General features: G+C 37.8%; 1 protein-coding gene and 1 non-coding gene across 2 annotated transcripts in view; one reads left to right on the top strand and one right to left on the bottom strand.

Annotated features, from left to right (window-relative positions):
• LOC117336870 (TATA element modulatory factor-like) overlaps window positions 1–8,798 on the bottom strand; it is a 54,735-nt gene extending 45,937 nt beyond the window's left edge. Inside the window, 5 exon segments of the mRNA XM_033897645.1 lie at window positions 3,794–3,855; window positions 4,266–4,995; window positions 4,997–6,345; window positions 6,987–7,165; window positions 8,647–8,798. Of these exon segments, the coding sequence (XP_033753536.1) occupies window positions 3,794–3,855; window positions 4,266–4,995; window positions 4,997–6,345; window positions 6,987–7,107 (2,262 nt within the window). The 5' untranslated portion in view covers window positions 7,108–7,165; window positions 8,647–8,798.
• Window positions 8,799–8,926: 128 nt separating this feature from the next.
• Window positions 8,927–9,036, top strand: Trnai-uau. Its single transcript has 2 exons — window positions 8,927–8,964; window positions 9,001–9,036. It is a non-coding gene; the product is annotated as a tRNA-Ile (tRNA).
• Window positions 9,037–12,880: the final 3,844 nt, after the last annotated feature.

Below are 12,880 nucleotides of genomic sequence, written 5' to 3' on the forward strand. Positions count from 1 at the left end.
TAAGGTACATGTATTTACCTATAGCACCCTCTGACATATGTAAGGTACGTGTATTTACCTATAGCACCCTCTGACATATCTAAGGTACGTGTATTTACCTATAGCACCCTCTGACATATCTAAGGTACATGTATTTACCTATAGCACCCTCTGACATATCTAAGGTACATGTATTTACCTATAGCACCCTCTGACATATCTAAGGTATATGTATTTACCTATAGCACCCTCTGACATATCTAAGGTACATGTATTTACCTATAGCACCCTCTGACATATCTAAGGTAGGTATATGTATTTACCTATAGCACCCTCTGACATATCTAAGGTATATGTATTTACCTAAAGCAAATGAAAGGGTACACCTAGTTGTGTAAGCTAGATGTCGGTGAGAAGTGAATACTCCCACTCCAATACAACTGAGTGTTATCTTTTGTAAAATTCTGTCAAAAGCAGTATTCTAACCTTGACTTTGACCTTTGACTCGTGAAGTGTGATTCTCATGCTTCACCACTGTAAAATCTATCAAAGAATAAAATTGCTAAAATGACTTCCCTAACTAGTTTATATAATAGTAAAAGTGACCTTAACCTTGACCTCTACCCTAAAACATAAATCCACTCAAGGTATTATAAGTTATTCTGTATTTCAGATTACTCCCTTAAAAACCAAAATAAAATAGATAAAAATAAAATGCTAACATTAATCAATATATAATGTTTGACAGATATACATCACATCTCTCAGAGTTCAATCTAGCATAGGTAACCTATGATGTCAGAAAACTTATGACCTTGAAACTTTACCCCATATCTGGTTAAAAGGTAACAAGCCCTAATCCAAAACTTACAGTACATCCTCTCATAGGGCGCCGTTTCTTTGAATACAAACAAATCAAATTATTTTGGATGTGATGGTGATGATACTGACTAAGACATGTTGGCTTGTACTAGATTTAAACATTTTTGGTTTTGCTACAGTAAGGACTGTCAATAGCCGAAACCCTGTAGTAACCTTACCGTCAGAAAAGTACTTTCATGCTGCAGCCTTATGTGGGACTGGCAAGGTGATCTACACAGTCATTCTAACAAAGCAGTATATCTACACAGCGATAATGTTACAGTGGCCTGTCATTAATCTGGATACCTTCCAAGGCCTATATTGTCTGGATTATGCGCTTTCTTGGCCATCCAAAATCAGAATTACTTCCCTGAATGTTGATGAAGACTGATATCACAAAGTCGTTACTTGATTTACTAGGCCTATTGTTCACAAGAATGATTTAGAGGGGAAATCAAGTATGATACTTAATATAATGTTCACACTGTTTAACATTGTTATGGTAACGCATTAGAATCTTTCAGTAATCAATATTTCACCTGACGTAGAGTTTGGATAGATCACAATGATGTCACTAACAATTTAAATAGCTTGGGTTTTGGGGTAAAACAAATGCTGTAGATGACATGAATGTTTTTTAAACATTTACTTGGTTACCCAATCTCTGTAGTACTGTTATTATAGTTACCCAATCTCTGTAGTACTGTTATTATAGTTACCCAACAGAGTTCCTCAGAGTACTGCGTGGAAGCAGTTACTACAGTGTTTGATGTATTTACTTGTGTGATTAGCTGGTTAAACCCAAAAACCACAGGGGTGGCACAAACTATGTCCACAGTTTTACAGGAATAATCACAAAAAAGACTATTTTGTTTCTAAAAAATCATGAACTAGGATTCAAATTTCTGGACTGGCAAGCATGAATAAATCAAGGAAATCAATTTGCTAACATTTTGATGAGTTTTCCTGATTATGATCACCTTACAGGTAGGTAGGTCCACTTGTACCTGTATTAACTACTTGATAAGTTTGTCTGACTATGACCACCTTACAGGTAGGTAGGTCCACTGTACCTGTATATACTACTTGGTGAGTTTTCCCGACTATGATCACCTTACAGGTAATGGTAGGTCCACTGTACCTGTATATACTACTTGGTGAGTTTGTCTGACTATGACCACCTTACAGGTAGGTAGGTCCACTGTACCTGTATATACTACTTGGTGAGTTTGTCTGACTATGACCATCTTACAGGTAGGTAGGTCCACTGTACCTGTATATACTACTTGATGAGTTTGTCTGACTATGACCATCTTACAGGTAGGTAGGTCCACTGTACCTGTATATACTACTTGATGAGTTTGTCTGACTATGATCACCTTACAGGTAATGGTAGGTCCACTGTACCTGTATATACTACTTGGTGAGTTTGTCTGACTATGACCACCTTACAGGTAGGTAGGTCCACTGTACCTGTATATACTACTTGATAAGTTTGTCTGACTATGATCACCTTACAGGTAATGGTAGGTCCGCTGTACCTGTATATACTACTTGGTTTGTCTGACTATGACCACCTTACAGGTAGGTAGGTCCACTGTACCTGTATATACTACTTGGTTTGTCTGACTATGATCACCTTACAGGTAATGGTAGGTCCACTGTACCTGTATATACTACTTGATGAGTTTGTCTGACTATGATCACCTTACAGGTAGGTAGGTCCACTGTACCTGTATATACTACTTGGTGAGTTTGTCTGACTATGACCACCTTACAGGTAGGTAGGTCCACTGTACCTGTATATACTACTTGATAAGTTTGTCTGACTATGATCACCTTACAGGTAATGGTAGGTCCACTGTACCTGTATATACTACTTGATAAGTTTGTCTGACTATGATCACCTTACAGGTAGGTAGGTCCACTGTACCTGTATATACTACTTGGTGAGTTTGTCTGACTATGATCACCTTACAGGTAGGTAGGTCCACTGTACCTGTATATACTACTTGATGAGTTTGTCTGACTATGACCACCTTACAGGTAGGTAGGTCCACTGTACCTGTATATACTACTTGGTGAGTTTGTCTGACTATGACCACCTTACAGGTAGGTAGGTCCACTGTACCTGTATATACTACTTGATAAGTTTGTCTGACTATGACCACCTTACAGGTAGGTAGGTCCACTGTACCTGTATATACTACTTGATAAGTTTGTCTGACTATGACCACCTTACAGGTAATGGTAGGTCCACTGTACCTGTATATACTACTTGGTGAGTTTGTCTGACTATGACCACCTTACAGGTAATGGTAGGTCCACTGTACCTGTATATACTACTTGGTGAGTTTGTCTGACTATGATCACCTTACAGGTAATGGTAGGTCCACTGTACCTGTATATAGTAATTGATAAGTTTGTCTGACTATGACCACCTTACAGGTAGGTAGGTCCACTGTACCTGTATAAACTACTTGCCGTTAACTCTTTAAAGTAACAAAAACAAAAATAATTGCATTTCTGATGTTTACTAAAAAAGGGTTTCCTGCAAAGTGGACCAAAGTGACTAGAGCATTCAATGATGCATTAATTAACAAACAAGTGTGAATCTGCAAGGTGTTGAATGTTAGTGTTACACAAACTCAAGGTACTGCATGCCTTACAAGCGTTAAACACAATGGATACTATATAATTGGCAAAATAATGAAATTAGGGACGAAGCTTATGAACAGTAATCACAAACATCATTCAGCTGCATACATAAATGTTGGGACATTGCAATCTCTCTCTCTGACAAGCTATCCTCTGTAGTAACCATTAGTGATGAAGAAGAAAAGCCTGCTCCCAGAGTGTTACATCATACAGCCTGTGAGTGAGATCAGACTGGTGTCTCCTGTAATCCTACCTATATTCCCACCATCCCCAAACCATTCAACCTTGTTCTTACTTTTAAAACTTTCTGTGGATTCATATATGGGTCTCCTTTCTCTTCACGGACAGGTGCCAGTTCTACAAACAAATCCAAGCACAAATGTATCATATAGGTATAGAAACTAGGATACTGATCAATACATTGTAAAGGTAGAAGAAAATATTCATAAAACGATCACATCAATCTGCTATCACCTATATAAAATATGTAGACAATTACTGATTATTTTTTAAATTGATTGTTAACTTGCATTGTCTAATTAGTAAATTACACCTATCAGGTCAAATATCAGAATTAACAAAACTAGCTGGTGCTTAAGTTCATTCTTGTAGTAAATACTGATGACAAATATACATGTTAAATGTAATGTAATAGACTTGTTTTTATATGCTTTCTCATTATTATTTATACAACATTTTCACGCAAGATAAAAAGGTTAGTAAAAAGAGTGAATAAAAAACAAATGACTAAAGAAAGCAAAATTTACTTTGCTTGTCTAGTGGTAGATCTCTGTTCTCACCATACTGGTTTTCATCCTCAAGGCTGTCTCGACCCGGACTCAGTTGTTCCCCTTGTCCTTCCCGGCTGTGGGTACTGGAACTTGATGCACTGTCTGTTCGTCTATGTGTGGGACTTTCTCGTCGAGCTGTTTTCTGTAATGCAATTTTCAATGGCGATAGATCCACCATTTTGTTGGAATCTCCATTATTTATAGAATTAGGTGTTGAAATTATTTCAATATCTGAAGATGTTGTAGTGTCAATATCATCCCCTGATTCATGTCCGCCAGTGCTTCTAGAACACTCAGACTTTTCACCTCCTGTGGAATGACAGTCACTATTGTTATCTTCACTCCTGCCATTATCCTCCATAGCCTCCTCTATCATACATTTTACATATGAACTACTTGACGATACACTGAACATACTGTCTGTGATTTTATGAGAATCATCTTGGAATTCTGTGGAATCATGACTGTCAGTTTCCTCCCGCTGAGCTTGACTTGAAGCTGCAGTTTCATGCACAGTCACTTCCTTTATACTAGTACCCTCTGAATTCACTTCTCTTGTACTGATCTGTTCCTCATGAGTTATCTCCCCTACAGCTTCTTCCTCTCCCCGATTATCCACAACCGTATCCTCTGAGGTGTGGGTGTCCATACTACTGTCCAGTTTACTGGTGTCTGATGAACATACAGAGCTACAGGTAGAGGGACTGTGTACACTTCCCCAAACTCTCTAAGACATCTGTTTCAGTGATCCCGTGATCTTTAATCACCTCTTCCATTGCACCTTCACCTGACCCACTAGAAATGGAGGACTGGGCCAGAATATTGTCTGTATCGGCTGAAGTTTCCTTCAAATTCATTTTTGTCATAACACTACCTGAATCACTTGTAGATTCCCCCAAGTCTTTTTCTTTTTGTGTTTCAAAATCATTCACTTCCTTACTGTAATTGGTCAAATCACTTGATGCTTCTTGTTTTTCAACATCAACATTTTCACATTTCACTAGTTCAGATTCTGAATCTGCTGGACTTCCCTTCACCTCATTGTCCATCACAGAAGATGTGGTCCCTGAAACTTGAGTGTCACTTGGTTGAATCACAACACTATCTAAATCCACTGCATAGTCCTCATTTCCCCCAGTGGGAAATGTATCCGTCGAGTCAGTCTGTACCAGCAATACACTGCTGGACTGATCAGACTTACCGACACCACATTTGCCATCCTGATCACTGTCATCACTGAGAGAAATCACTCCTTCTGTAGACTCAATTACAGAAATACTACTGGACTTCTCAGTCTTACAGTCGGCACTTGTATCGTCCAATAGCGAATCTGACAGATTCCTGTCTAACCCTTTATCACTACTCTTAGTATGATCACCATCTCTTTGTAACAAATTTTCTACATTGTCCTTTTGCAAATCTATTTCTTCATCTTTTTTTATTGCCTTCATATTAAAGTTATCAGGACAAATATCTGTTAAGCTTTCATCTTTTTCTTGTTTTGATGATTTTGAACTTGAATCAAGCCTTAATGATTCATGTTGTGTGCCCTCAAGTTCTAGGTCTGCACTAACTTCACGACCTTCGCCTTGCCAGGCTAGCAGTGATTCACTAGTCCAAGCTGAAGAAGAATCCCAGTTCTCCACCTTCTCCTTACTTTCCACCACCGGAATGTTGCCTACCACTTTTTTATCATCAGAGGTACTTTTCGTAGCCTTTTCCGTAGTTCGTTTTGAAGCCTTCCCTTCTGTCTTAGTACCATGACTTTTTTTACTAACACTGGAGTGTTGCACAGTGGTAGATACTGGATCTTTTGATTTCTGCCTCTTTTCCTGTCTTTCAGATGAAGTAAGAGTAGTTGGACTTTTTGTTTTTGACTGGGGTTCTACATCTTGATGGACAGAACCCCAGGGCATAGACCATGAGCTCCTAGCCCCTTCCTCCTCTGTCCCTTCCTCTGCCTTGTCAGACTGAGGGGAAGGCATCCACGTATTCCAGAAATCATTTTTCTTTTCTGGTGTAGAAGTCTCTTCCTTTGCAGGTATGTTAACAGAAGCTGTGAAAACCAAAGGAAATACTGATATAGATAACATGTACACATGTTCTCTCATCACACAGGTTGTATTTTTTACAAACCAACATATGATACAGATTCTCAGAAAACTTCACCCCTTCATTTGACATTCTTACTGTAATTAAGTGACAAGTTTACCAAATGTTTAGCATCGGTTTTAACAATCTTTAACCCAAAGATTTAGTTCCCTTTCCTCATCCACTACGGAATGAATGATTAATTTTCAGATATACAATGTTAATTTTATTTGAATGTATGGCACTGTTGATTGTTGAAATTGCATTGTTGCTGTGATGTAATACAAATGTATAACTAGGGAATCCCCCATCTCTACCCCAGGGTAAGATAAGCATGTCTTATCCTAGGAAAAGTGTAGATTTATACACCTGTCTATGGAAAAAAAAACAAATGCAAGGTGTGCACAATTGTAATCTAACTGGGGATACAGTTAATTACAAATTACCATATAACCAAGAGATTATTACATGTATAGATATCTGGTACCTGTTTAAAGATTTAGGATCCTTATTTATCAGTTAGTAAAGAGAGTTTCCTGTCAGGAGACTTATGTTTTAGCCTAAGACACTATATTAACATACAATCATTTTTTTATAGATGCTTACATGGTTTTGATTGTTGTAATCCTTCCTCATCAATATCCAGAACTTTGTCAATTTTCTTCTGAGCATTTTTTATTGCCTGAGAGGCAAGGTCTGAAAAACTGCTAGCATTCCACCAACTCATGGTTCTTCTGGTGTACCAAGATCAAGCTCCCTCAAAGCATGGCCATATGTACAAAATCCTGAAAATAATCACACATCAAACGGTTAACAGATATACAGGATGTAATTGTTCTGTGCATCATTGATGTTGTCTCAGAAGACAATCAGAAAGTTTAGTTTAGGTACCTGGAAATGATTTCCCAGACATTGTCCTGCATTTCAAGGGGTGAGCCTAACCAATCCCTTTGTTGATCAACAAAACACTTTTGAATGAACGCTATAATGTATGTACCATCTGCAACTGGTCAGCCTCATCAGATTACATTTCAAGAATTCAATTGTTGGGGGGAGGGGGGGGGGGGGGGGGTAGTTGTCCCTCTAAGACTAATAGCATGTTTTACCAATCTCATGTGTGTACAAATGTAAAGAGTGGGTAGGTGTGGCTTTGGCCTTGGCGAATCTTAAATGATATTGTGCTACAAGAAATCTGATCATGAGTAGGATGGCAAAAAGGACTGAAAATAAACAACATGGAAGGTTTGGATTCTGTATCTATTAGCAGTTCCTGAAGCTGGTATTTTGGAAGGATGCACTAGAACTCAAAAGTGTCCCCTCATTTCAGAGACTTTTTCATATAAATTAAACTGTTCAGCATACAGTGTGGAAGTTGACAAGTTTTTACATGATAAACCAGACCTTAATGAAGTGAGTGAATGCAAGTGTAATTATTGTGTGTGAAGGAATGGTGATAATTTATTTATCTGTAAATCTCTCTGTCTTTCCTGTCAACATATGTATCTAAATAGAACAAGTATGATGGTATTTCTGTTATTTGTTGTCCAGGTGAAGCCAAAGGCTGTCCCTTGTTTATGGATTGGTCAAAACCTACTACATACAGTATGGTCATCCAATCGTTAACAATATGCAGTACTTACATATTTTGAAAATATTTAATTGTATTTAACTGTTTGTTTCCATAGATTAATTCATTTATAATCCAATATGTTTATGCAGATAGGCCGTTTTCTATGGTTTGTAATGTAACTCTGTCTTTATTATATATCATTGTGTCTTAATTCAGTGGAGTTTTTTCTTAGAACGTTAACCTCGGAAATGCGAGGATGTGTCACAATTATTTGTGTAATTGCAATGTATCCTCGTCGAGGATGCATTAGGCTACAATCGGAGGAGGGTTGGATACATCCTTACTTTATATATACCGAGGGCCGTCCTCGGAATATATAAATTAAGGATGTATCCAACCTGCTTACAGGTTTAGGCGAAGACACGATATAAATACATATGCAAATGAAACAAAAAGCATACGAATGAAGTCCGTGCTAAGTTAAATTCTGACTGGGATTGCAAAGTACGAAGTAAACAAATCGGGTTTCAGGCTGTCAACAGGCCCGAGTAGACTGCAGTAACCACTACGAACGAACCATGAAGTGAAACTTAGATATGTGCTGTTTTTATATTATTATATCGTACATCAAAGATCTCAAACACTACAGGAATGTATCAAATTGGTAAAATAAGATACAATTAGGACACAAATTACCGATGTAGAATTCCAAGATTAGACGTCAATAGTTTCTTCTATGGTCGCCGCCATCTTTGTTGATGACGTCTCAGGTAGACTGTCACAAATCGGTAAATGTTTCCTTCCGCTATCACTATTCTTATTGCCGAAAAGGTGTTATCATAGAGACTAATTTTCGACGTATAACAATGGTTTTATGATAGCATATAGACAGTTAAATGATTCAGGAAATAGTGAGCAAAATATCGATAGACGGTAGGAAATACTATTCAATTTCAAATTGCTCGTTGTCATAGATGCTCCGGTGGCACAATCGGTTAGCGCGCCGTACTTATAGACAGTACCTTCCCTGTGCTAGACACAGGACGAGGAATGCGGAGGTTGTGAGTTCGATCCTCACCCGGAGCATCAGATTTTTTTACCTATTTTTTTTTATTTTGAATTTTTCATCGCTGTTGTTACCAGTGTTTGATTTATATACTACCGGACGTTTTACCACGCTGCGATATATTTTTACAACACCAAAATACTTCTGATGCACCACAAAGAAATTCTATCGTTCGGGTTATTTTTCAAGTTACTTACAGTACTGTACAGTATAGATTATTTAGCTATAGCTATTTTATTACCATTTTTGTTTGTTTTGTTTGTTTTGTTTTGTTTTGTTAATTAGTTCGAATGCAAACATGTCAAACAACATTAATTTGAAAATGAAATCCGATGTTTTTGAAACTTCGTGTTTAGAAATTAGTACGGCTGTGGGTTCGGGGTTACGATATTAATAATACGGTTAGTAAGGATTCTATTATTGAGGCACTCATTGGGTCCTTCCATGATGTCGTCAGACCCGTAATCGAGCTGGTGAACAGGCTATTAAACAAACATGTCCAAGGTAGTCTATTGTGATGTCCTTTATTCTTATATGTTGTCTGCGTGTAAAGGATGTAGAACTGAGCACATGCATGGCGCACAGTCGTCCGTCCGTTAACTTTTAACTTCTAGAAAAACTAAAATCAGCTGTTATTTTAGCAATAGATATTTGAGGTAGATATATGCAATACTTTAGTCCATTCTCAACTTTCACAGGTGTCAAATATGTTAAGGATTTCAAGAATCTTCTCGAGTTCCAGACGTCCCTGGAGGCTGATATGTTACTAGCAGTTACAGTACTTGGAAAGAATGCTATGATTTTTCTCATTAAATTGACCTTGACATTTTTTAACGCCAAAGGGTAAACATCTTTTGTGAATTTTTGAAATTTCATATAACACGGAGAGCTGAGCACTATTACCGTACGGTAACCTTCATTAGAGTGCTGTTACGATTCCGCATACCAGAGATATCGGCCTATTTTCAAGGTCACGTGGGTCAAATATGTTTGGGGAAAATCCAGAATTGTCTTTTCTTTTCCAGTTCCAGAATGTTTTGATTTTCGGTAATATACTTAAATGGGCATGACTTTGAAAGTATGTGTCATGTATCATAGTTTTCCGGATTCAATATTCAACTCCCCTACTCCTACTATATCAACGTCGATATACTTAGTAGTAAGAGTAGGGGCTATTATTTTTTTCTTTAGATACCCGAAGCAGACGCCCTTGCTGTAGAGATCTAACCGAAAATTCATTGTGATCCTTGTTTTACGAAGCGATTCAAAAACTGATCGTTCGTCCTAGAATGATACTGAAATAGGAAATCTAACCCAAACCTTCATCTCGATAATTATGATATAAATCGTACACCACAACGAACCCAAACACGGTGTGACCAATTCACGAGTAAGCTGTGTTGTGTTGTAAGAGACGGCGAAAAGATGAATTGATGACGTCACGTAGGCTAATTGACTATGACGTCATAATAACATTAAGGTATAAGACCGAAATTCTCGACATCCTCGGAAGAATAAGAATGTTGTAAAATGGTCACAAACGAATTAATGAAAGTGTTTAATTAACGTATACATTACTTTGTGTACTTCGCGTCGACTTTTATCATAAATTACGATTTATATTATCATAATATTATTGTATAAATGAATCATTTTAACAGTGTCCATTGTTTGATTCGTCCACCAGCCCCTATCATCGCTGTCGTATGGATCTTGTTCCTTTCCGTCATCGCTGTTTACCGCCAGTGTCCGATTTGTAATCCCTGATGTAGTCTTGACCTTTCTGGTCTTACATATCCATCATTTCCTCTTACTAATTCTTAGATAATAGCTATTTCCCACCTAATTCTTCTCGAAGTATCGTCGTAGATTTGAACTACGTCTCCCTCACCGATTGTTTGTGTATCGTGCCCAGCCTTCTTGTGACATTCGCGTAATGACATCGCTACCATTGTTTCTTTGAATGTCCGCCAACTAGTTGATTGTGGGGAGCATCCTCAACCTCTCCATCCTCATTAGAAGTACAGTAGTTTCATCTGGGTAGGATAATCCTCCAAGCCTCCTTCCATACAGACAATGTGATGGATTTAGCGGCTCTAGGCCGTTGGTGTCCGATATGTCAATGGCCTATCCTTTAGAATAGCATCAACCTTTGTATTTTTTGTTGATAAGACATTTTCTGCGACATAAGTGCGTCCGAGTACCTTTTTAATGTAACCCTTGGTCATTCCGATCAGCCTTTCCCCAATATCTACCATACCAAGGTGCGCGTTTCGGTATGATGTTCCAGTTCCCGCTTCACAAAGTGCATGTGTTACGGAAACAGACTGACTAGTAAAATTCAAAATTATTTAATCTACTAATCACCAATAAGTGACAACAGAACAATATCTATCGAAAGTAGTTATCACGAATGTGTTTAAAATCGGAACATTCTATTATAAATTGCCCCACTGTAAATGGAGTGTCACGTGCGATATGAAGGTGCCAGGATCTTTTCGTTTTATAAGGAACGAATGGGTAGGATGTGTGTGCCCGGTACGGAGCCGAGAAATGACAACTTTCTAAGATCTTTCCGGCTGAAATGTTTTAATACTTTGGCTGTACCTTGAAGTTTGTTGCTCGTCTCGAGAGACCAGCGTTACAGCCATTTATTTTGAATTGCTGTACAAATACCGTATTTGACCTAATAAGGGCGCCCCTGCCTTTTTTCAAGGAAATAAATCTTTGACTGAGTGTCAAAATGGTGTTCAAAAGTAATAATTCATGTGAAATATTTTGCTACTTTATGTGTTCAATTTTCTTCAGCAAATTAAGTAACTGGAACACATGTTTTTTTGCCACATTTTGTGTATTCCTACAGGCTACAGATGACATGTCAGTGCAAAGAGCACCCAAAAGTAAACACACATACAAATAATAACTTACCATCTTTATTTGAAGATAAAGTAAAGACTTAATTCTTGTTGATAAATAACTTTTGTTCAGAACAGAAAGCTAGTAAAAGACATTGTAAATCAATTATTAGGTCAAAGAAAACGATGTCTGATATGATCTGGGAAATCACCTGTTTCTATGAATAGAACACAAAAGAGTTCCATTTGAACATAAATGGTGGAACACACGTTCTCTGGTCTAGAGATCAGCTGGCATGGTTTACAAGTTTACAGGAGTATTCAAGTGATGTTTAAGCTTAATATATGATAATGAATAGATATCTTCATCTTGAATATTTTTATGACTGAATATTTTACCGTTTCCACAACCTTGGGTATTCTGCTATAAGGTATAGTCTGTTTCATAAAACTTCAGAATAACTAATCTTAATAAGGGCGCCCCCACTGTCAATTACCCGCGCCCTGTGCCCTTATTAGGTCAAATACGGTAGGTTTGAAATCTGTGTAGCATTTTTCGCTTCCCCGTCAACAAATTCGCTAGCTTTAAATTCCGAAGCGGCTCGGATTCAAAAAGTAAAGTTATTTAAGGCTTTTTTAAGAAAAAAGTTTTGTACAAGTGTGTTTTTAAGATTTCGTAACTTCGAAGGACAGGATAACGAATCAGAAGAAATGATTGGTGTTCATCCATATGGTCGGCAAAACCAACGGAATATGCTTCAGCGGAAAGGCACCGTCTGGCAGTCTTAAGTGAAAGAATATTAGCACTACAGCAGGCTGCATCCACTTTCTAACCTTTTCTGGAACCATCGGTGTAGAGTTGTGGACGAGAAGGGTAATTCGAAATGTATTCCCTAAATAGGATTAGTGTTCTCCGGGCATTACATTGGATTTCCCTCGCTCATGTAACTTTAAGTCAATCGGGTGTTTGATATGTACCAAATGATTATGTTTTGGTATTTGGGGCTGG

The sequence above is a fragment of the Pecten maximus genome, chromosome 1 (genome assembly GCF_902652985.1).
Source record: "Pecten maximus chromosome 1, xPecMax1.1, whole genome shotgun sequence".
NCBI lineage: Eukaryota > Metazoa > Mollusca > Bivalvia > Pectinida > Pectinidae > Pecten > Pecten maximus.